Below are 25,840 nucleotides of genomic sequence, written 5' to 3'. Positions count from 1 at the left end.
CTGGAGATCCTCCATCATCCGGTGGACGATGGGGGCTTTGGAGCTCCGAATTTTGCGCTGTATTTTCTGGCCTCCCAGCAAGTGGATCATACAGTGGCTTGATGGGTCACACCAGGAGGAATTAGGTCTGGTGGGATCATTGGAACACTGAGGTGCCTTTCTGGCTCGGCTGTCCTGCCCGACAGCTGGGTTTCCATGCCGAGTCTTGTTGACGGTGGCCCTACAATGCTGGAAACGCTGTGTGACGCAGACTACAGGAGTGATGCTTTATGCATCGGCACCGCCACTGGTGGACTTTGTGAGAAAGTGGCTCTATATGTACTGGACCAAAGTAAGGTACAGTGTGTATAGAGTCTACAATCCCCAGAGGTATAACAGAGGTTAAAGTCAGGTCTGACCTTACTCTCTGAAGTGGTAGCTTGGTCGAGCAGTAAGGCAGTACCAGAGGACAGTGTAAAGCATTTGTTGTACACACTCAGTCAGCAAAAGGTTTCACACACTCAAGAACTGAAGTCTAGGCCAATTGTTTTTATATCCAAAGATATAGTTGTTTTATTTTTAGAACCAACAGGTATCAAAATATACTTTTCTCAATAGGAGTACTCTCATGTAATTACTTTGCAAAGAGGCAATAATGGTTGTCATCCTATGGTGAATGTATAAATAGAACGATGATCATTAAAATGGTTGCAGTAGGCAACACAATTCTAAACACAATTTAACATTGAGCTCAATGGGGTTTTCTACATAAATGCAGCTGATTACTTTATAGATTACTTTTGTAACTTATGGACTGGATCCTAGATTCAGTCCTTGGGTCTAAGCTGAAAACAGTTTAGTAAAAACGTTTTAGTTATTACAATGATTTTTAAAGGATATAAAAGTATTTTAAAAATTGACACAGAAACTTTTCAGTGAAAAACCAGCAATGTTATCCAATGGAGGGAAATTCAAAGCACAGGTAAAGTAGGTTCTCGTCACTTTTGTAATCCAGTACTGGATTCCTAGGTTCAGCACCGGGATCTCTATCTAAGACAGGTAAGTATTTACGTTTTAGTAGTTGGTATGATTTTTAAGGAAATATTTGTAATTTTCAAAAGTAGACAGAAGAAATTTCACAGAAAACAGTCACTGGTTTCCTATGGCAGAAATTTAGATTACTAGCAAACACGGTTGTGATTATTTTTGCGGTTCAGTACTGGGCTAAAAGATACAGCACTGGCTTCTCTCCTGATTACAGGCGAGTACTTCAGATTTCGATATTCGGCTGATTTTAGATGAATATTTTAACATTCCAAAACTTCACACTTAGAAGAAATTTCACAGAAAAACAGTCAATGGTTTCCTATGGCAGAAATGTAGATTACTAGCAAACACGGGTGTGATTACTTTTTCGGTTCAGTACTGGGCTACAAGGTACAGTACTGGCTTCTATCCTGATCACAGGTGAGTAATTCGAAATTCGGTATTCAGCTGATTTTAGATGAATAATTTAAAGTTTCAAAACTTCACACAAGATTTTTCGAGTCAAACCAGTCAATGTTGTCCTATCGCAGGAAAGTGAGTCATCGGTTTTCAGGTGAGTACTCGACTGGTTCTGGTCATAGACTCAGGTGTCCCCCAGGGTCAGGTAGGTACATTTGGTACACCCTCAGGGGCACAGGGGCAGCAGGGTGCAGAGGTAGTTGGGCCCAATGTTATCCAATGAGAGGCAGGGGGCCTTCGGTTGGTGGCTGCTGGCTAGCAGACACCGCGGCTGTGGGAGCTGGGCTCCAGGTCACTTGGTCAGGGCAAATGGGGAAGTAGTATAGGACAAAGGTTGCACTGCCAGAGGCACTCGGGCGGCTGGGTGCAGGGTGCTTATGAGAAGTTGGGCGCTCAATGTTATTCAATGGTGATCTTGAAAAGGGAACAAAGGCTGCAGGCTCGGGGACGAAGGATCTTCTGGAGCGACCAACACTTCGAGGGGTAAGTTGGGATCTTGGAGGATAGGTAGGCACCCAGGAGTTGATCACAGAGGGCCGTTGGGAGCTGGGTGCAGGGGTGTCTTTTGAGGACGGGAACTCTTACCCCCTGCTGGTCGCGGTCGGAGGGGTCCTTTGTCTTGAGGCTGCAGGCATCATCAGGGTCGTCGAGGAGGATCCTTGGGCACTGGATTCCAAGTCAGAATCTTCTTGTTTCTTGTTCACATTTCTTGTTTAGGAATCTGGATCTGTGAAAGAAGGTTCAGGGTGCCCCTAAATACTAAATATAGGGGCGTTACCGGTAGGGCAAGGGCAGGGACCAATGGCTCCCTGTCCAGGGGTGGGTACACCCCCTAGCCTGCTCCTCTCCTGTGGGAGGGGGCAGGAGCTTAGCTGGGATTGGGCAGGGCTCCCAATCTTCAAGATGGCCGGAGCCCGGGGTCGTGCATCATCTCGCCTCTCCCACCTGAGTTGGCACAGCCTGGCACACCCCCCTTTCTGACGTAGGGTTTCCCACCAGTCTTTCCACCAGAGTGGGGGACAGAACTGGTGGGGGCCAGTTGCTGAGTAGAGCAAGTGATCTGGAGAAGCTCACAAAGGCGGAATGTCTTTGAAGCTTCCCTTGCCCATCCTGGGGAAGGAGGCTTGGCACCTCGTCCCAGGATGTGCATTGTTGCAGGCCCAGGAGAGCGGGAGCTCTCCACCCAGGGGTCCAGCAAAATGTCTGCTGTGTGGCAGCCTAAGCAGCCTCTCAGACAAGACGTGGGTTGTGGGTTAGGTTTCAGGGGGCATCTCTAAGATGCCCTCTGTAGTGCATTGTACATTAAATCTCACACTGGCAATGCCAGTGTGGGTTTAATGTGCTGAGAAGTTTGATATCAAACTTGTCAGCCTTCAGTGTAGCCATTATGGTGATGTGGAGTTCGCAATGACAACCTCCCAGCACCATATACTCTTAATGGCATCACTGCACATACAGTGCCCAGGAATGGCCCAGGGTACTGTAGGGGCACAGGGCTCATGCACCTGTGCCCACACCACTGGCATAGGGCACCCAGCTAGAGGGGTGGCTGATGTATGCCAGGGCAGTGGGTTTGTGGGCATGGCACACAAGAATGTGTTCCATGTTGACTCTTTGTTTAGTTCTGCACCAGGACACTCAGCCTGCAAAGGCAGTGTGTGTGTGTCAGGGTACAGGGCCCCTAAGGGTGGCACAAAAATTGCTGCAGCCCTTAGGGGTCTTCTATGGTCACAATGCCCTGGGCACCTAGGGTACCATTTACTAAGGGCTGACATGTGGCCAGAGATGCCAATTGGGTTTATGCTTTGTACAGTTTTTAGGGAAGGAACACAGGCCCTCGGTACCTGTTTGGCAGGGACCCAGGGCACACCAAGGAAAAGTGCATCAGGTATCAGGCAAAAAGTGTGTGGGGGGGGGGGGGGGGGGGGGGTACTGCAACAGAAACTCACTTTCTCACAGGCTTCTCCCAACTGCGATCCTTTATCCTTTTTTACAGCCGGACAGCTTCCAACCTGGATAGACTCCAGACTAGGCACGGCGGGTGACTGTTTCCAACGGGGTATCCTACTACAATTTGAAGAGTTGGTAACTAACTTAACATTGTCCCCGGGATAGTTCCTCCTATACGAGGAGTTAGTCTGCACTTTTAGGGACCTATGGGCCGGAGGCGGCAAGAAACCCTAGACCCAATTCTTCAGCTTTTATTTTCTCTTTCTTCAGCTTTTAGTTTCTCTCAGCACCACTAGCAATTTAGCGGCGTGGTTCTACAGATTATTATCCGAAATGACCCAGAAGCCTTTATTGGCGGTGCAACTGAGGTGGTGAGAGATAAGATACTTGAATGGGAAGTTTCAGACTGAACGGTACAAAATCATAACTTATCCCTAAAAAGCATGGAGGAATACAAGACTAAAATTCATGAAATGTAAGTATGTCCACATGACCTATATGACCCCCACAGACGTCAGGTAGCTTATGGTGGCAAACCACGCAGTTGCCCCAGATGCAGTAGTTTTGATGCTGATTTCATACATATGACTTGGGACTGCCCTGGGCTGCACCCCTTCCGGGACACTGTTAAGGATGCATTTGACACCACTTTAGGTTGAAAACGTAAGGTGGGCACCAGATTCCTGTGCCTCGCCCTTGTGCTAGCCAAGAGGTGAATTGCAATGGCCTGAAAGTCCAGGATGGGACCAGTGATGGGAAATTGGGTGAAAGATGTTACCCAGTAGGCCGGGGATTAGGAGAAGGCACTGCTTCAGGAGAAAGCTCAGGGGGTCCGGATATGTCCAATAGCAGGGTTGTGAACTGAACTCTCGGACACTTGGGAACATCCAGAAGGAGATCTCGCTGAGAAGTCTAGTGACTCGGAAAGCTAATCTAGTAAGGACAGCCATACTACCCTGGGAGCCACAATGGGGGAGGAGGGTAGACATTGATCTGAATTAGGGCTGGGACTTTTGGAGACACATTACACCTCAGTAACAGAATGGTCAATGCTACACCTTCCACTTATATCCCCTATGCCTCAATATGATACTTCTGCTATGGAGGAACCTGCCGAGTGTGGGATGGGGATGGGTAAATAAGCTATATCCTTCTTCCCTTCCTCTTGCTTGTCTACACCCCCTCTGACTTACTAGGTTTGAGAAGTACATGCACGGGGTTTAAAACAGTTTGATGTTTTACATTTTGTTTCTTATTCTTTCTCCCTCCTTTTGCTGGAGGTCATGTTATCCTAGACTATTTGACTCACCCATGATAAGTTGTACATTGCATACTTTTATACTTCAAAATGTACTATTAACAATTTTGAGTTGTGGGGTTGGTTGAGATAATTAATGTATACATAATTGTTGCTTAGATGTTGGTCTATTGCTTATATTATACATGTTCGTTGAGCCCTTGTGAAACCTAAACTGCTGCTGCCTTATCAACGATCACTGTCCACCCTTGAGTGATGTCATAGTTAAATGCAAATAAATATGTTTCCAAATACTAAATATCAGAGGTCAGAGAAATGGATAGTGACTTTAAAAATCCCACTGGTCACTTTTCTTGGATAACTACATTTGTTTGCATCCTCTAGTTGCACCAGTGACTCCAATATTTAATGAGATATACAGTACTCCAAAGCCTCATTACTAGCAGTTTTAAAGATTATGCCACCAAATAGGAACACAACCAGTGCTGGATAGCTCCTACATGTTTCGTGCTTGGGGCATCGCTGTTTCTGCTCTGCAGCGTGGGCCAGCTTGATACCCCTTTATGAAGATTAAGGGAGATATTTCCAGATATGAGGACGAATACCCTACCGCCTTCTTTCTTATAGGAACTTCTCCCACTTGCATTAACACTCCTAACCACCTACAACTTCTCTGAAATGACAGAACCATTGTTCAAAATACCAATTTCTTCATTATGTGAGCTCCAACTGGCAACCATCATCAAGATACCTAGTTTTTTCAGGTTATGACTTTGATTTGATTTAGAAGAGTAATTTGTGAAATATGATCTCCTGGACATATTTTCAGATCCTGTCAGCACTTTTATAACTAATAAAGACATAGAGTGGGGCTTATGTTTTCCCTTTGATCATGATTCAATGGCTTGCTTGTCAATCTACGCTTGTGCTGTGCTAGAGAAATATATTGTTTTAATATAAACTTACATCCTGTTTCCTCTCCTTCCTGGCTTCTCATTGATGCCTATTGTGTGAGAGCATACATGCAAAGTAGCCATGTTAGGATGATTTTCTTAAAACAAAAAATTCATTACGAGACAGCTATTATGGTGCACTTGCATGCATCGTGGCCATCTTGGAATTGATTTTCGTATGCAATATGGAATATCTGTCTAAGATCGCCACAGAACCTGCAAGAGTAGACACATCAGAAATCTGAGATTGTTAAACAAGCAATGGCAAAGCCAATAGGTGTCACAGGGCTCTGCAATACTTGTTTTAATATAAGGTAATGCTTTGCACGACACACATCACACATTTCACACTGCTCCCCATTAACAGTGCCCATCCCTCTTTTCTATTTTCTTCATTCCATTGCCACACCAAATGTTGTTTATAACCACTTGACATACCTGCTTGAGCATAGGCCAGCAGAGATCAGAGACCGTCTTCTGGCAAGGCAGAACATTCCACACAAGAGACTCAAATGCAAACCGCAGCAGGGTTAAGCGCACATTCTACAACAGGAATAGGGAGGAACAAATTAATGTTATGTGCTGCAGAGGCATAAAAAACACAACCTTTTAATTTCTGTGGACCCTCCACATAATCATTATTGGAACCCAGGGACCCGTACTAATTCAAGGTTGGAATTCAAGGACTTCCACTCCACTGATCCATTACTGGATACAGGGGACTCTGGCCTAAAAATTTGCTGATGTGAACCGTACAACAACAACACACAAAATACAGAAACAAGCATTCGTTATACTAATACATAAATTAATACAAATTTGAAGCAACATTTTTTACATTTTAATGGAAAGGTTGGAGCTTTTCAACATTCAGCTAAAGCCACTCATCGTCCATACTATATTCTGTTTGCCTTTGCACTGCTCCCAAAGATCAATCTGAGGATACCAACTTATTTTTTACATTTAGGCAATTCTACTATGACTTAATTTTTACCCTCCAGTCATTTACAGAACGTTTTAAAGATTTCAATTTTACATTTTATTTCTTTGTGTGTGTGAACAAGGGCTCTAGGGCTCGAAACGCGTCACTGCTGTAACCTGGGTTGAATAAATACCATCTCACCAAATCCTGGTGGTCCGTCTCCTTCTTTGCCAGTCCCTGTCAGCTGGAGGTTGTTGGGAGGGATATTTCGTTGAAAAAAAATATATATATATATATATATATATATCTACCGTGATCAGGAACATTTATTGTTCGAAACGCGTAGGTGAAGGAAGTTTTTCTGAGCTGGATTAAACTGCTTTAATCATCCGAGAAGAGTGCGGTGTATTTTCTGAATTGCAAGATATTATATATATCTATATCCAACTCATGCAGAAACCCCTTTGAGATATATATATATATATATATATATATATATATATATATATATATATATATATATATATATATATATATATATATATATATATAAATTTTATTAATCCATTAAGCAGTCACAGACCAGCTGAGTAGGCTTTGCGGACGCCCTAGGGTCCCTGGACCACAAATTTAGAACCATTTCCATGAAACATTCAGAAGGATATTGTGTGTGCATAATTGGGATCTAGGTGAGGAAATTACTTAACTTATATAGCACAATTTCTGATGGATTCTCAGCCACCCAGCAGATTTCTATTCGGTGTCAGACTGCCCGAGTGACTGAAGGAGCCGAGATATGATACAAGCACTGCACACAGAATCTACGCAGGCATGTGATGTCAACTCAGCCTTCACTCACCAGAACACAGAGGCAAGAAAGAGAGACATAGGTAAAAGAAAAAAGTGTTACCTGCGAAATGCTTACGTAACTCAACCCAAGAAAGAGAAGCAGATAGGATGAATATTTTAATGTGCAGTGGAAAAGAGCCTTCATATGAACAACCATAAGCAAAGGAAAGGGACTTATTTTTCAAATTTTTACTTTTTCCCATAGACTTATCATCTAGTGAAAGAACTTTTATCCGTTCATCATTTAAGCAGGGATGAAGGTCATCCATTTACAGAAGAAACTGCAATCGAACAGAAGACAAAACACATTTCCCCCAAGCCTGTTTCCAACAAGTATCGCTTCATAAAAGTATCAGCAGAGGCCAATGCTGCAGAATGGCAAATATACAGAACAAGTAGCCTCTTCAAAGAGCTGCAGAAGATGGTTACACTCAAAGGCAATGCACCGCGTCCCTCAGTCAGCTTCTTTCCTTCCAAGATGCATCATAATTTGACGCAAAGAACAATTGATCATGAACAGGTTGGTTCAGTATTAGCATTGCTCTTAGAACCTCTGTTAAAATATGAGGACTGTCAAACTGTCAACCTCCATCAGAAGAACATCAGGAACACATGCAAAAAATCCCAGCAACCTAACCTTCCCAGATGATGTGATAGTGATTAAAATTGGAAGTTCTGGAGGTTAAAGGTTCCGAATATGAATCTACTAAAAAGACAAAAACAAGTTGAGTTCCCTCTCAACATGAACAGATGATTTAGATGAGAGAAACTGATTAAGATTTTCAAAAACCGTACAAGGAAAGTCAGAACACTGACGCCTTCTCCGAACAGAGCATCCTGGTTTACTTTGTAGTCATTAATGATAGAGACTTTTGTCCCCAGGTAATCTGCCTGGAGTCTCTCCCATGATAAGTCGCACAGAAGATACTTAGTGTTCCTGTGAGTTAACATTAGACACTAAAGAAGGTTCGAAAATGCCAGGAATTAAAGGTCTCTGCTAAACCCATCCCACTGAATATTTACTCCCATTGAAGGACTCTCACTGACAACCTGACCTCAGATACCACAAAATCAAACTGTGCAAAGAGGCCCAGCAGACAGAAAAAAAGACGTGGCACAAAGGTCAGACTGGGGCTAGAAGAGAGGAATCAATTGAAGAATGCACAACATGCACTTTTCCAGTAGAAAAGCTATTAGTTTCACAGTGTCCAGAACTCGAAAAGTGCTGAGGAAGATTTGGTCAAATTCAGCAATAATATTCAATCACAGATCAGACTAGGCTATTTCAAAGGTGGCTTTGCATAGTAACCCAGGTGTATGACCTACTCCTAAATTGGACAGGCAAGACAGCTCAAATAGTTCAAAGACTCAGGCTGCACATCTAAGATTGAAAAGCAAAACTTGGGATTCTTAGTAAACTCCATCCAATATGATCAGAGGAAATTCAAAAGGGCTTGCAGGATTCATGGCCAGGATGACCATGTTAAACTTCTCCTTCAAGATTATATTCAGATGTCGCACATTCAAGTTGGATCACAAGTCCTCCCGTACAAAAGTTGATCACCAGAAAATATCTGGCATATTATCTCTTTCCATATTGGCTGTGTTGCCCTTTTTCAATAGCTACTTTCATTATAAAAAGCCTTGATTCTTTCAGAAAGGTCAAATCTTATGGAAAGGTTCCAATATGAGAGCTGCACGAAATTCAGTATAATGTCTTACACCAGTGTGTAATGGTGGAAACACAAAACAGTGCTTTGCTGAGTGATAATGGTAAAGCTAACCCTAGACGTGGGTTAGCCTTTTCTTCCCTTAGAAGGCTGAAGATATTAATGTGACTGATATGGTTGATATAGCCCTCTGATGCTAAAACCAATGTCTGCTGGATATTATGAATCCCATAACTTATTGAGTGAAGAACCTATCAAATGAAGCCTGTCACAATCCTAAGGGATATTGTAGTCAGATTCAATATTTGAAGCTTATACCCCAAAAGACGTTCCCCTTTGTTCAGCACAGCTGGTGAAATGAATCCTTGCATGTGTGAATAGAACCTCTCCCAAATCCCTGCCATAGCTTTACCAGTGTCATGTTTGGGTGGAGTAAGTACTTTTCAGCCTCTAGTCTACGTAAACCCTTCTGACCAAAAGGAAAATGTCTTATTGTAGGTAAATATATTTGGTCTTTAGATTCTTAGTCTCCCACAGTACGATTTTAAAATGTCAACAAAGCGCAGTAGTATCTCCCAGTAGGCACATGGCATTCAATTAATTTAGAGCTAGACTACCCAAAGAAAAAACATTCTTCCCAGAAGCTTCAACTTTTTATATTCGCTATCTGCCAGAGCTGTCGGGAACACATCAGAAATCTGTTTTGGACAGCATGAAGCCTTCACCACTAAGCACTCTGTAGACGGGTGAATGGAACATAACGGAGGCCCCCCTGAGCAGGCCTGTACCACCTTGCCACCAACCTGTTGACAGTTAGTGAGGAAGTGTTTTTTTCCGAGACAGCTATCACTGTATCTAAGAGAGGTTGAATGAAAGACAACAGAGGTTCAAATGTTTGTAAAGATGGCTGTAGTACTTCTGTCAAAAATTCAGATTTGCTTGCAACTGTAGGTAACAAGGAGTTGTAGAACCTTTACTGCCTTGCAATTTATTAAGTGGAAAGAAGACATCTCGGGGGGAGGCCTGGTTAGGAACTCCCTTGCCATTGATGCGTTGACTTGCATTTCTCAGTGCTAGGTAATAAGCCATAGAGAGGTCAGGGGAAGTAGGTTTACTACCTCACTAGAGCCATCTGTATCTTGGTGTGCAATCGCTGGCATTTCTATAGGATCACAGTTTGACTCAAAGATCTTGTGCATAGTTTCCTAAACTGTTCTCATCCACCCTTCTCTTGCTCTTTTATTCAGTTGTTGCTATTCAATTAGGTTATGGGCAGCAGACCTCAATCTATGTACAATCTCCTGGGATCTAGGCAGAGGCTGATTCCCAGGAAGACCCAGTAGAAATGGCATCTGAAGTGCCAGACACAGCAACTGTGGTTCCACAATAGGCGTCAAAGGCAGTGCTGAAGATGGGTTTACCAGTGAGAAAGTCTGCGTAGGCATGAACTCGGCGGGCACCTGAGGAGTAATGAGGTCGAACAGTGCCAGGGTATGACCACCTGGTGTGAAGCTATACAGGTTCCAAAGGGGATCGCAACCCACCAAACAAATTGAAAACTGCATTGAGGAAGAAGGCAGGATTCGCCCCGGAGTAGGGAACTTAGAGTAGGCCTGTAGCAGCGTGAGTACAACATTGGTGCAATGAAGGGCCCAAGGGCTGTGGATCGTAAGAAGGCATAGGTGGTGGCACAGTGGCTGGTGCTGATGTGCTTCCAAAATGTGGAATAATGGCCAGGTCCAGCTCTGAGAACAAATCCACAGGAATTGGGGAGCACCTAGGGACGAACCCTTGGAAGAAGACCAATGTTGCTGCTTTTTCTTTTTTTGCTTGTGGTGTTTCCACTTGGAAGATGTTGAAGAAGAGGAGGAGGACTATTTGGATCTTAGCCAGGACAGGCGTTGAGAGGACACTCACCCGAACTGGGCTAATAAGGTTTGCCTTCAGACTCTTTGGTCGCGTTCGTATGGATGTAGTCAATTGCCACATGCCATCATGAAATGTTCAAACCCCGGTCCCAAAGAATTTTTTTTTGGGGGAGGGGGGGGGGGGCTGTAATTACCATCTAACGATACCAATCCCTACAGGGTTTGAACTCTTAACACTTGAAAGGAGAGATCCCTAGCACTGTGCCAAATGTAGCAGAAAAAGTTTTGTTAAGAACCTCTCTCAAACAAGATACCAATCTCCAGATCCTCATTGAATGTCACAGACAAAAAGGAACCAACGTAAGGGTACCGGGATGGGTGATTAAGTTTCCAGTGATATCACTGAAGCAACGTTTTCTGATCCGACATGGAGTCAGCGCCATCTAGCAGAATGGAAAAAATGAACAAGTTACTCACCTTCTGTAACGCCATACCTGGTAGAGACTATCTCTAGCAGCAGATTTCTTCCCTTAAAATAATCCCCAGGCATCAGCCTGGATCAGTAATTATTTTTGTGAACAGTAGTACCCCTTCGTGCCGGTAGGTAGCGTTGTTTGGCTCGTGCGCACCAGAAGTGACGGGTGCGGTGACTATACAGACGCATCTACAGGGCAGGTAGGATGGGTGGGTTGTAAGGAATCTGCAGCTAGATAGAGTCATTTACAGAAAAGGCATTACCAGAGGAAAGTAATTTTTTTATCTGATAAGACACTTCTAGCCGCAGATTTCTTACCTTGGAATAGATGCCCAAGCAATACCTCCTTGGAGATGGGTCTTCAAACTCAATTTAGACTAGAAAGTTCTGCAGGACCTAATAGGCGAAATACCTATCCAAACGGACCCGACAATCCAGGCAGAAGTGCTTGGTGAACGTGTGCAACAAAGCCCACATTGCAGCCTGACAGATGTACAGGACCAGAACTCCACGTGCTAAAGCATTGGTCGCATCCTTTGCTCTGGTAGAATGAGCATGCAAGCCCTATGAGGGTTGCTTCTTGGTCAATGCATGGCAGATCTTAATGCAGAGCACAATCCCTTGGGGATGGCTCGTTGCTACATGCCCTTCACTTTCTTGGCTTTGATATATGCCGCGAAGAATTTATTGTCTACGTGAAATGGTTGTGTGCGGTCATGGTAGAACGATAATGCTCTTTTTGGGTCTAGCCGTTGGAGTCTCTCCTCTACCATAGAGGGATGAGACGGAGCGTGAAAGGAAGGCAATGTGATGGAATGGCCTACATTGAACAGGGTCACCATTTTTTGCAAGAAGGATGCTTGTCTGTGTAAAAAGGAATGCTTTGAGGCTGAGATGACCGCGCCTGCAGTTCACTGACCCTCAAGGCAGATGTAATTGCCACCAGTTAGGATGTCTTGATGGTGAGAACCCTAAGAAGGCAGTTATGAAGCAACTCATATGCACATTAGAAAACTAAGAACCAAATTGAGGTGTAACGAAGGGAGCTGGAGGAAACCTGTGCTGAAGGTAGTATGAGTGGAAAGGCGTACAGAAGGCTGGAGCTCCACTCGTGATGAAAGGCGTCTCTGAGCAAGAGCTTTCTTGGAACCTCCTGTGCGCAGAACTGCTAACAGTGCGTGTTAGATAACAGATCTAACAAGGCTCTCCCACTGCTGAAAGAGACCTTGCACCACCTCCGATTGGAGACGCCACTTGTGATACGCAAGGCATCTTCAGATGAGTTCGCCCAATCTGTTGTTCAGAGAGTCTGCTAGGTGTTGAACCACCAGGGAAATGCCTGATGTTCCAGACATGTCCAGAGACACAGGGCCTCTTGACAGAGGCCATGACCCCACCTCACACTGTTTGTTGCAGTCCCACATGATGGTTGTGTTATCCTTGGACACCTGCACTAACCTTTCCTTGCTGGAGGGTAGAAAGGCTTTCAATCAGTCCGTCGTAGTCAGGAGAGGGGGATGACTGCCGGTGCGAGCCAACCTTCAACAGCCAGTCGTCAAAATAGGGGAAGTCTGGCACCCCTGATCTATGCCGAAAAGCTGCAATCCCTGCCTTCACCTTGGTGAACACCAGAGGGGTGCTTGTCAGGCTAAAAGGGAGAATCTCAAATTGAAAATGCTCATGGCCCACTGTGAACAGCAGGTAAAGTCTGTGGGCAGACAGGATGGGGATACGTATGTCGGTGACCTGCAAGTCTAACGCTACAATCCAGTCTTCCAGGTCCAGGGCTGATAAGACATGAGCCAGCGTAAGCATTTTACATTTCTCCTTTTTCAGGAAGAAATGAAGAGGGCACAGGTCTAGGATAGGATAAGGATCTCAGTCCTTTTTAGGCACCAGAAATTAGTGTGAATAATAACCACAATCAACTTCTAATGATGGCACCCTCTATATGGCTCCCTTGGTTTACATAGCCGCCACTTCCCTAAAGAGAAATTGGGTATGGCACTCCATCAGTCTGCCACACGTGAGGGAATAGCACCTTCGGACAATTTGGAGAACCCAGCGATCGGATGTTATCGACCTCCAGTGTTGCAGGTGATGGCTTAGCCTGCCTCCCACTGGGTGTCCACAATGGTCAGAGGTGAAAAGTAAAGGGTCTTGGACGCTGCGGCTGCCAGGGGGGTGGTGGTCCAACCTCTGGCTACCTGACCCACGAGGCCTGTGGGTACTGTCTTTGGTTCCGTGTCGGAGTCGGGGATGAGTATGGTGACAGCACCGTCAGTAGGCATCCATGGATCCAAGGGGCCGGACTGGTGCAGGGGGGCAAAGCCACTGGCAGTAGACCAATAGGGGCCCGCCTATACCCGAGGAGCCCAAAGGGGCTCCAGTGGGGACGGGCCGCCCAAATATGAGGTGCATCGCCTCATAAAATTAACGATGTTGCGAGGGGGTCGCTCCGGCTTCAGGAAACTCAGGGAGGCGTGGAGACAGCCCTGGCGTAAGCTCAACCGCGGAGCTAGGCCTCAAATGCCGACACTCCGTCATCGGGTGACTTAAACAGACAAGGTAAACTCTATGACCTCTTCGACTTCTTACTCTTCTTCTGTTTGTGGAACTTACCTGAATGCCCAGACCGCTTCAGTTGTGATAATGATCATTTGAAGTGGCTCTGCGACCGATCCCAGGACCTTCCTCTTGACTGGGATCAAAAACGTTGCAGCGTTGCACGTTGAGCAGCAAGAAGCTTGAGAGTTTGTTCCTTCAAGACCTTGGGGTGTGCATTAATCTGGCTCCTTATATGGTATACCTAAAAGAGGTATATTGTGCAAAGTACAGGTAATCCCTTATGAGTGGATGGGGGCTTGCTTTAGCAATTCCAAGGTACTCTTCGAAGGTGTAGTGTGGCAGAGCAGCCTTAAGAGGAGTGGTAGACTTGATGAACAAGACCCAATAAGGAGATCCACAGCAGTTTATGAAAATAACAAATACCTCTATATATATGTTGCCACCAGAATCAATACTATCAGGTAAGTGCGGTACGAGATAGATATCATTTTGCACTTCAAAAGTCGACACATTAGGCAATTTTCATAGTCTGAAGTGTTATCCTACGGAGAAAAACAACTACGGCATACATGTAGAGTACATCAACTTTCAAGACCAATCTCCTGGACTTAAGGTGAGTATGGCGCAAGGTCCAAGGCAGCACCTACATGTCACACGGGGCGGCACTGTACCGGCACTGGGGCGGCCGCGGCCGGGTTCAGAGGTGCAATACCCAGTCTTTTTGTGACAAACTTTCTGAATTTTTTGAGGAAAAAATTGACAGCATTAATGCCTCCTTTCCCTCCTCCAACGATTTAGAACAGGAGAAAGAGCATAATCTTCAGAATACACGGTCCCCTGTCCTCTTAGAATTCACAGCTATCTCTGAAGCTGACACCATTGTAGAATTACTTAATTGTAAATCTGGATCACCGAATGATCCCTGGCCGGCGAAGCAATACAAGAGATTGGCAGTGTTTCTTAATCCCTTTCTCAACCTTATCTGGAATGACTCGTTGAGAACGGGTAGGTTCCCGGCCAAATGGAAGCACGCTTCCTTAGCTCCCATCCTGAAAAATCCCAACTCGGATCCAGACAATCCGAGTAATTACAGGCCAATATCTCTTTTGCCTGCCCCAGCTAAAATCCTGGAAAAATTGGCTCATTTCCAACTTGCCAATTATATTGAATCTCATGGGCTTCTTCATGACTCTCAGCATGGCTTCCGGTCTGGCCACAGCACGGAGTCAGCCCTTATTGAAATGGCTGACTCAGTAAGATGGACGCTAGACCGGGGGTCGAGGGCGGTGTTAGTGCTGCTGGACCTCTCAGCAGCATTTGACACCGTCTCTCACAAGACTCTGCTGAGGAGACTGGAGGATCTGGGTATAGGTGGCACTGTGCTGAAATGGATCTCTTCCTATTTAGCGGACCGCACACAGCAGGTCTACACCCCTCCTTTCACCTCCCCCCGCTAGACCACTTAAATGGGGAGTTCCTCAGGGCTCTTCTCTGAGCCCGCTCCTATTTAATGTCTATTTCACCCCCCTGGCCGATATGATTGCACGAACTGGGATCAAAACCACCTCCTACGCTGATGACATCCAGCTTCTTTTTACCTTTGATGAGCCTTCTGCCTCTGTATTTGACCCTTTGAAATCCTGCCTCAGGGATATCTCTAAGTGGATGGACTCTAATTCCTTAAAATTAAATGCAGGTAAAACGGAGATCCTGTTTTTTAATACTCCGTCTCCTCTTGATTCCAGCCTCTGGTGGCCTGGAGACTTGAGTCAAGCCCCCATACCCAAAGACTCTGTAAAGAACCTGGGGGTCCGTTGGGATAACCATCTTACTTTCAACACCCAGGTCCAATCAGTAGCAGCATCTTGCTTTGCTAAGATTAAAACAGTAAACAGGCTCATCAACTACCTGACTTCTGACTGCCGTAAGACTGTGGTTCACGCATTGATAACCTCCCACCTCGACTACGCCAATGCGCTGTACCTAGGCATTACAGCTGGCGTATGTAAAAAACTCCAGACTGTTCAAAACGCTGCGGCACTTCTGGTGGAGAGAATTCCTCCCAGACAACATATCTCTCCGATTCTCCGTAGATTGCACTGGCTACCCATTGCCAAATGATGTGTATACAAGGCCATGACTCTAGCTTATAGAGCCTCCAAGAGCAAAGGACCAGCCCACTTGAAAAGTAGCTTACGTCCATACCAAAACACCAGAACCCTGCGCTCCAACTCCCAATTTCTCCTTGCCATTCCTAGATTCAAAAGGACACGTGCAGGAGGGAAGACCTTTGAAGTCTGTGCTAGTCAGCACTGGAATAAACTCCTGATTGTCCTTCGTGCCTGCCAGACAGAAGCCGCATTTCGAAAATCCCTTAAGACCCATCTTTTCTGCCTATAACCACCTACCTCTCCTATAGCATCCCTGCTACCAAATTTACTAGCGCCAGGGCGCCCCGTTGGGGCAGCTGTGCGCTCTATAAATGACACAAATAAATAAAATACAGGGTTGGGTGCCCAATGTTAATCAATGGGGATCGGTCTTCATGAAAAGACACTGCAGATTTGGACTGGGAGGCCATTTGGGCTCAACCAATAGGGGAGCTCAGGTCCTCACGATGCTCGGGGACGTGGAGACACCTTTGGTCCTCTTCTCCATGGGCCAGGGGAGACTGGTGCAGAGGTGTCTTTAGGCATCTGGTTTCGTCACCGAGAGCAGTCAGTCAGTCAAATAACTTTATTCGGTTTAAATAAACCATAAAAGTAAGATATTCGTACACAATATATACAAATACTTAATGTCAAGTTAATACAATAAAATGTTATTTGACTCAAATAAACCACAATTTCTCATAAAATTATTAGAATACAGAACTCTAAAATTCTACAATTATAAATGAGAAACATCAGTTTTGTTTATGATTCATACCGTTTCCTTATTATGAAAGCATTCCTGATAAAATGTATGACTACAGTACAAATTGCTTCATTCGATAAGGATAATAAAAGATTAAAACCCTCATGGTAGTTACAAGGACAAGCTTTTTTTTAAAAAGGAAAAAGGAACCGGGCCCTTGGATCCCTATAAAGTGCACAGAATAGAATAAGGTGCAAGGTGCTTTGTTTTGTTGAATTGTCGTATGGACAAGGAGAGAGGTTATTGCACCAACCGGCTTGTTTGGGGAAGGCCATTGAAAAGTGTTAAGTGCAGAGCCAAAATCTAGTCAAGAAAAATCAAAAATGTGTGTTAGTGGTGAAGGACAGGTAAACTTGGGGATGCAAAAAGCGCTGGTTAATGTATGGTTGCAGCCCAACTATCCTCCTGGGTTTATCATGCTCATTGTGAAATGCATTTTTAATGGTTTGTTTCGCGTTTGAGTCTATGCTGTCCGAATTGTCACAATAATACCCAAGGCCTATTTCTTTGAAATTTCCCTTTACATAACTGAGCCATGGAATGGCCTCCGCATTGTCCAACATCATGCATTCCCTGACAATGTCTTTTGTTAGCGTTAAGTCTTCTGACCGCCAAACTTTCGCCCAGAGGATTAATGGGGCGATATTAATCCGATCCGTAATAAAATCAACCCCTAGCTCAGTATGACAAAATGCTGAAGGGGCACTTTGGGGGATCATCAGTAGTCTCTTTAGGAACTTATTCTCTAATAACTGGAGTTTTGTGCTTTGATAGTATCCCCATACTCCCGTCCCATATGTGGCATAGACAAACATTTTGGTCTATATAAGGTTATCAGTTCTACTACCGGCTTATGGCCCAATTTACTCGTAAAGCTGAAGAGACCCTCCACTGTACGGCTAGTGTTCTGGACCCTGGATGTGATAAGCTGTGCCCAATTCAATTTCTCATTAAAAACATTCCCCAAATAGTTAAAATTTGAAACCTTGTCAATTTTCTTATCATTTACCATAAACTTTCTTGATTTGGTCTGACTAGGACCACAGACCATAATATAAGATTTATTGAAATTTACCTTTAGATCCAAGACTGACATAAATGTATTAAAAACATTCAATGACTCCTGTAGGCTGTTAGCGGTTAAGGCCATTAAAACCACGTCATCCGCATATGACAACAACGGAATTACTTTCCCTCCTATTCGTGACTCCTCGCTTTTCAGGGCAGATTCAAGGCGGTTAGTGTACAAGAGAAAGAGGAAGGGGTCCAGTATACACCCCTGACGTACTCCCTCCGTAGAGATAGTGGGCCCCGTTCTTTCACCCCCTGGACCATATCGTATAGACACTGTGGTGGATGCATACTGCCGACGTAATAAAGTGACCAGGGACTCCTCAAAACCCATGACCCCCATCATGTCCCAAAGTTTACCCCTATTGACCGTATCAAAGGCACTGGACAAGTCCATGAAGGCAAGGTGTAGGGACCCCTTCCTTGCCTTCATGTACTTGCCCATGATCAGTGCTAGATTTAGGGACTGTTCATTTGTCCCCATGCCTCTTCAGAAGCCATATTGGGTTTGGGATATCATACCTTCGTAATCTGCCCATGTCTCAAGATGCGCTAAGATCACCCTCCCTAACACCTTGACCGTGGCATCAATTAAAGAAATGGGCCTATAACAAGAAGGATCCTCCTTCTTTCCCTTTTTATACACAGGGACCACTATGGCCTCTTTCCATGATACTGGGATTGGACCAGTTATTGCAGCTCTAAAGACATTCGTCAGGAGGGCTGCCCAAAATTGAGGCTTTTAACCCCTTCTATGCTGATGACGGCCCCCAGTCGTCAAGCATCACGGTGGGCGTGTGCTGATGACGGCTGCACAGGCGCAGAATCGCGGCCGCGCCCAAGGGGTTAAGGATATACCTTTGTTGAGAGCCTCCTCCACATCGCTCACAAGAAGCGAGAAGTCCAGAAGTTCAGCAGATAATATGTCAAGTGGGACCTCCTGACTTATTTCCAAGTTAGTAATGCCGTGCGGATTAAATATTTTTGTATAATGGGATTCCCAAATATCGCCTGGTATTAAAGTATCCATGGCCTTTGAGTCCTCGGAGAACAAAGGCCGATTTACTATCTCCCAGAAGCTTTTAGAGTCCCTTAGCGCACCTGATTTCTCTAGGTCCTCCCAAGCCCTTTTCCTTAAATCATGTTTCCTCTGTGTAACTATAAGCTTATAGGACTGCCTTGCATTCCTAATAAGAGCTTGATCTCGTGGGCCGGTATGTAGAGCCTTCTTTAGGTCCTTCTGGACCCTTGTATGAATTTGAAGGGATTTGTATAGCGCTCGTACACCTAGCGGTTTCTTGGCGCTTAACTGGCAACTGCTACTCGGCGAGTAGGAGAGGTGGGGAAGGTGACCATTCAAGATGGGAAGGCTTGGGTGAAGAGGAAGGTCTTGAGGTCTCTGCGAAAGAGGGCGTACTGGGTGCAGGTTCTGAGAGATAATGGGAGAGAGTTCCAAAAAGCTGGACCCGCGGTTGCAAACTTGGACCCACCCCACTTCTTCCGTTTGAAGCGGGGGACCACGAGAAGGTGGTGGGAAGAGGATCGGAGATCTCGTGAGGGAATGTAGCTTTGGATGGCCGAGTTGATGAAGAAGGGGGCAGAACCTGTCCGGGCTTTAAAGATGGTGCAACCGAGCTTGAATAAGACGCGCTGCCGGACAGGGAGCCAGTGCAGGGAAAAGAGGAGGGGAGTTACATGATGTGATTTAGAAAGGTTAAAAACCAGTCGAGCGGCCTGGTTTTGAACCAGTTGAAGACGCCTCATAAGATAGTCGGGCATGCCATGGTAGAGGGCATTGCCATAGTCCAGTCGGGATGTTACCATGGCCAGGAGTATTAGTTTGAGCGCGTCGGGGGCGAAAAATCGTGAGACTCTGCGAATTGTCCTGAGAGAGAGGAAGGCTGAGGAAACCACAGCAGAGACTTGAGAGTGCAGGGAGAGTTGGTTATTGATTTTGAACCCAAGGGTTTTGACGGAAGAGACAGGAGTGGGTGGGGAACCTAAAGAGGGGGGCCAAGAGGAGGAGGACCAGGGACTGGAGCAACCACCTGTCAACACCAACTCCGTTTTATCGGGATTGAGTTTCAGGTGGTTGAAATTCATCCAGTCCTGGATGAAAGTCATGATGGACTGAACATTAGACATAGACTCGGGGGAAGAGGAAAGGGAAAAAATGAGCTGGAGATCGTCTGCGTAGTTGTACACAGAGACCTCCAGTTGCTGTAAAGCAAAGATGAGGGGGGCGATGTAAAGGTTAAATAAAAGGGGGGACAAAGAGGAACCCTGGGGGACCCCGCACTGGATGGGTTGAAATTCAGCAGAGAACTCTTCCAAGCGAACCGCCTGAGTCCGGCCGCTTAAGAAGGAGGATAACCATAGCAGGGCTGTTCCTCCGATTCCCGCCGCCTCGACACGTGAGAGTAAGATGGTATGGTCCACCGTGTCGAATGCGGCGGAAAGATCTAAGAGGATCAGTGCCTGATGTTGATTGGTATCCATTCCTTGTCGTAGGTTGTCCAGAACCGATGTTATAACGGACTCAGTTGAGTGGGCTGGGCGGAAACCGACCTGTCTTGAGGCCAAAACACCATGTCTCTCCACGAACTCACTCAGGGTTTTACCACGTGTCGTTCCATTACCTTTGCCAGAAAACGCAAAAGGGAGATGGGGCGGTAGTTGACTGAGTCGGAGGGATCCGCTCCAGGTTTTTTTAGGATCGGAACGATCACTGCCGATTTAAGTGCAGGGGTAACGATGCCCTGAGCCAGCGAGCTGTTAAGAAGCGCTAAAGGTGGTGAGGGGCAGTGGGTGTAGATCTGCTTTAGAATGTAGGCAGGGCAGGGGTCCATCGGGGAGCCAGATTTGACCAACGGAAGGATGGAGAGAAATGAATCGGTCGAGAGGGGGGGAATGGAGTCCAGATGTGCAGTGGCAGGAGGGCGGCGGGGGTCAGTGAAGGCCAGAGATGGAGGAGGAATTTTAGTTTTAATTTTGCTGATTTTGTCTAGGAAAAATTGATTGAGGGAGTCGCATAGTGGTTGTGAAGCGGATGGTTTGAGTGAGGCTCTGTCGGAAAAGGCAAGGTCTTGGACGATGGAGAAAATTTCTCTTGGCCGGTTCTCCGCGAGTTGGATTTTAGAGGAGAAATAGGTTTTCTTAGTGTCTAGTATGGCTTTCTTATATTGTGTGAGAAGTTCAATATACCGGGTTTTAGCAGCAGAGCAGTAGTTACGTCTCCATTGTCGTTCAGCTTGGCGGAGAGTACGTTTTTGGATCTTTAGATCGTCCGAGTACCAGCGGTTTGCATCTTTAGAGCGTTTGGTTGCGATGCATTTTAGAGGAGCGATGGTATCGCACCCGGCCCGCAGCCAGTTGCTGATAGCTTCTACCTGACCAGAGGAAGGGAGCGCGGTAAGATCGGGGCTGGAAGAGGAAAGGAAGGTATCACGCCCAGACATTTCTCGCAGGAGTGGGCTTAGGTGGTGAGAAGGGGGATAAGGAGAAGGTGATCAGTGAGTGATCTGACCATAGACACGGGGAAATAGAGAGAGAGATGACCGGGCAATCACGTTGCCAAATTTGGTCCAGGATGTGTCCCAGCCTGTGTGTGGGAGCATTGACGACTAATGTAAAGTTGAGCGACTGAAGAGAGTCTGAGAACTCTTTGGAAGTTGCGCATTCCGCGGGGTCGGAGGGCCAGAAGTTAAAGTCTCCCAGGACTATGATGGAGGAATGGTTAACAACCAGAGTCGCCATTAGGTCTTGAAAACTGGGGAGGAACGTTTGAGGGGAGGACGGGGGTCGGTACACAAGGACACAAGTGAGGAGGGGAGTAAGGGAAAGAGAGCGAACCACTAAACAGTCTGAAGTTCCCATAGAGGGGGAAACTAGGGGGTGGAAGGTGAGTTCCTTACGGGCGATCAGGGCGACCCCTCCTCCAGGCCTGCCAGAGGAGCGGTCAGCTCGAATGGCATAATAGGCCGGGGGGAGTATTGCCAGCAGGGAGGGAAGAGAGCTGTCCGAGAACCAAGTCTTGGTGAGAAATAATAAGTCGGGTTTATGAGTTTCGAGTAGAGTGAAAAGATCGAGCTGGTGTTTTACAGCCGATCTTGTATTGAGGTACATGGCAGTTATTGCTGTGGGGGGGAGGGCGGCTGGGAGCAAGTTTGAGGAGCTGTTAGTTGGGGGCGTGGACAAGGTGTTGGTATGGACTGGATTATGCGAAGTTAATAGTCCAAGATTGGAGATGCGAGCTATGGTGGTAGCAGGTAGAGACCACTTGCCTTGATGAGCGGTGAGTTGCGAGTGGAAAAATTGAATAGGAGAAGCAGGGTGAGTGGCCTCTGGTCTCGGTCGGTCGCGGACGGGCGCAGACGGGCTTTCCTTAGGCACGCCCGCTGCGCTTCCGGGGGAGGCACATTTTTAAGGGGAAGAGTTGGTGGAAGAGGCCTCCAAAGGGGGCGTGGCCTCGATCTCGCTCGTGGCGCAGGAACAGCGTCCAGCGCTAGGAATTGCCGAGTGGAAATGGCCCGTGAACGGAGCCAAGTGAATGGGGGATGAGTGAGGATAAAAGCACACAAAGTATTACAATTTTAAAAAGTACACTCTCCCGGCTTTCCGCCTCAGGAGTAGCGCGTTGTCAAGTGCAGGCGCTAGTGATCAGCGTCGCACTTATAGTCAGGGTGGTGGGCGTGGCCTCCAAAGGGGGCGTGGCCTCGATCTCGCTCGTGGCGCAGGAACAGCGTCCAGCGCTAGGAATTGCCGAGTGGAAATGGTCCGTGAACGGAGCCAAGTGAATGGGGGGTGAGTGAGGATAAAAACACACTTGTACACTTGGCATCAAGCCATTTGATGCCCTTAGGTTCCCTTGATACCAACGAGCTTGTCAAGGTATTTGCTACGTCTCTACAAATTTCCTGGAATCCGTGCACAACCGTTTCGGGGGGGGAGGAGTCATGATCTAGACATTCCAAGATCTTATGTAAATTTGCCTTAACCGTTTTCTCCTCAAATTTAATGGAATTTGTCTTATTCCATTTTATTCTCACGCCTTGATTTATTTTATTTTTATTTTATATGCTTATAGAGCGCCAGACTAGACCCCCGAAGGGGTATCTCCGCGCTATTTGAGCTGTAGTGAAGGGGGTGACCATCACGCTCCTTTTCTTGAGCAACTACATATAATGAGGCAGTGAGCGGATTGTGGTCGCTAGCGTTATTTGGCACCATCTCAAAACCATCTACCAAGTAGGCCGAGTTTTTAGATATTAACATAAAGTCAATAACGCTTCCCTTTCCTCTACCTATATAGGTGGGAAAGGGAATTTCGGAATTGCTAACCAGTCTATCCATAAAACACAAATAATTTGTAACGATAATATAATTTAAGGCCTCTCCCTGCGGTGTATGTAAAAAATGGGTTAAGGGTTGGCCATCAGTATCTGTTAGCCCCCATACTTTTTCTGCACTGTGCCTGGAAAAGGTGCACTTAAAATCCCCAACCCAATACGATACTCAACTCCTCTTTCCCTTTAAAACCATGACCCCTGAGGTGCGTAACTCCTTTGCACAGGGAATGAAAGAGGTGGCACATTGGATGGCTGCAAATTTCCTTCAGTGTAACGTCTCAAAGACTGAGGTTATGCTCTTTGGGGAAGCCAAACGACTCTGGACTCCTGACTGGTGGCCTCAAGACCTTGGCCCAGTCCCTGTACCTAGAGTCGTTGTGAAAGATCTAGGAGTTAAGTTGGATCAGGAGCTTACCCTTAAACATCATGCCAATCAAGTTGTAAGCTCCTGTTTCCATGTGATTGGACTTCTCCGACGGGTATTTCCCATGCTACCTGACAAAACAAGGAAAACTCTAGTTCAGTCGCTAGTGCTAAGCAGACTGGATTATTGCAACGGTCTGTTGCTGGCCGCCAATGAGGATGTCATGGCCAGGCTACAAGTCGTGCAAAATACAGCCGCACGGCTTGTTTTCAATGCCCCAGCCCGTACTCCCTCTATGCCACTCCTAAACAAACTCCACTGGCTCACTGTAAAACAGAGGGTGTTGTTTAAAACTTGCTGCACCATTCACAAATGCCTTATTGGCAAAGGCCCCGACTACCTGACCAAAAAGTTCATTCCCTATACCCCCTTGAGGTCTCTGAGATCTGGAGAGCAACAACTGCTATGTGTCCCCAGGTTCTGGAAATCTAGACAAGGGGGAAGGGCTCTGTCAGTAGCTGGGCCAAAGCTCTGGAATGATCTTCCCTATGATATCAGAGATTGTAAGGAGCATTTTCCTTTCAGGAAAAAATTAAAAACTTTTCTGTTCAACTACTAGCTCTGTCAGGGCATTTGTTATACACTGGTCAGGGCTTCTGTTCACAGATGTTGCCAAAGGCGCGGAGATACTCCTTAGGGAGTCGAGTTCCTAGCGCGTTACAAGTCTGTAAATAAATAAATAAATAAATAAATAGATGCACGAGGGTTGCTACATCCCCATAATTTTCTCAATTTCCTCCTTGAGATTTACAATGACGTCACATCTACTTGAATCGAAGACATTATAGTACCAGTTGATTAAAATAATTTTTAGCTGTAACAGATTTGAGATCAAGATCAATTGGTACCATGGTGAGTTAACTACAGATTTGACATTGATAGACCCATACTTTACAGAGATCTGCTCTTCCGGCAGGTGAGGCGATTGCATGCACATTAAGGGAATAATAACCATCCAACTCAATATTCTCCCTCGCCCATGTTTCCTGGATACTGATAATATCGAAGGTCTTTACATACTTTAACCAACTCTCATCCTCAAGTTTTGAGGAGATGCCTGCGGTATTCCAGGAGATGATTTTCAAAGGTGTAGTTATGCGCTGCCTTCTTCCTTGCTTCTCCTTATTACTAAATCTTACAGTGTCTAAACCAGTCCCTCCCCTGCCTAGATCTAATAAGATAGAAGGGCCTAAATGGTCATCCAAATTCGCCCGCCTCTCATCACTAAGAGGTGTGTACAGCAAGGTGCATATGTTATCGGCCAAGTGGTGTAGCCCCTTCCCATTTCCTTCTGGTCCTCTCACTGAACAGGATATTTCCCTAAATAACACTTGCATGCCTATCAGCTCAGTTGGGTTATCTGGATTATATAAGTCTTGTGGTAGTCAATCAATATCTGTAAGCCCCGACCGAGAGCAGTCACAGTAGAGGAGGCCTGCAAACAGAGGTTGCAGCCGGTTTCAGGAAGTCCAGAAGGGGCATGTCCAAAGTGGGCTTTGTCTTTGGAAGCCTGGTGAACCACGCTGCCACCTTTGGCCCATGACAACTTGGGCTTGAAGCAACGGATGCAATGGAGCTGGTCGTTGTCAGGTTTACACTGTCCAGGCGCTTCACAGTTTTTTCTTAGGTAGTTCAAGTTCAAGTTCTGGAATTTGTATAGCGCACTGCTCACCCAGAGGGTCTCAAGGCGCTTGGGAAAGGGGATCATTATTTGTCAAATATCCAAGTTTTAAGATCTTTTCTGAAGTCGATGTGAAGGTGCAGGGGAGCAGATACACTGTTCCACAGGAGTTCCTGAGTCTTAGCAGAAGTGTTGGCAGTCCTCAGAGGCTTTGGAGGTACAGCAGCTTGCAGGATGCGTCAACTTTGGCATGATCATCAGGAACATCAGAGAGGTGGGCAGGGAAGGTGCTAAGTCAGTTGCTTCTTTAACAGTTCTTGCTTTTCGCAGCTCTTCATTCCTTCTTTTGGTTGGCAAGATCGGATTTCCTGGTACCAGGGGCTACCCTAAATACTAGATTAAGGGGAGTGTAGGGTAGTAGCCAATGTGCTACTTACTCCTGGGGTCACTATGCCCCGTATA

The 25,840-nt window shown here is 46.0% G+C and overlaps 1 protein-coding gene across 2 annotated transcripts in view; it reads right to left on the bottom strand.

Annotated features, from left to right (window-relative positions):
- The window catches only part of LOC147706850 (exportin-5-like), a 2,308,032-nt gene that overhangs the window by 181,841 nt on the left and 2,100,351 nt on the right, over positions 1–25,840 (bottom strand). For both annotated transcript variants that reach the window (XM_086926017.1, XM_086926018.1), the window contains exon 36: positions 6,085–6,189. In XM_086926017.1, the coding sequence (XP_086782143.1) occupies positions 6,085–6,189 (105 nt within the window). The remainder of the gene's footprint in view (positions 1–6,084; positions 6,190–25,840) is intronic.

The sequence above is a fragment of the Lissotriton vulgaris genome, chromosome 6 (genome assembly GCF_964263255.1).
Source record: "Lissotriton vulgaris chromosome 6, aLisVul1.2, whole genome shotgun sequence".
NCBI classification, from domain to species: Eukaryota; Metazoa; Chordata; class Amphibia; order Caudata; family Salamandridae; genus Lissotriton; species Lissotriton vulgaris.
This window is presented reverse-complemented; position numbering and strand designations above follow the sequence as displayed.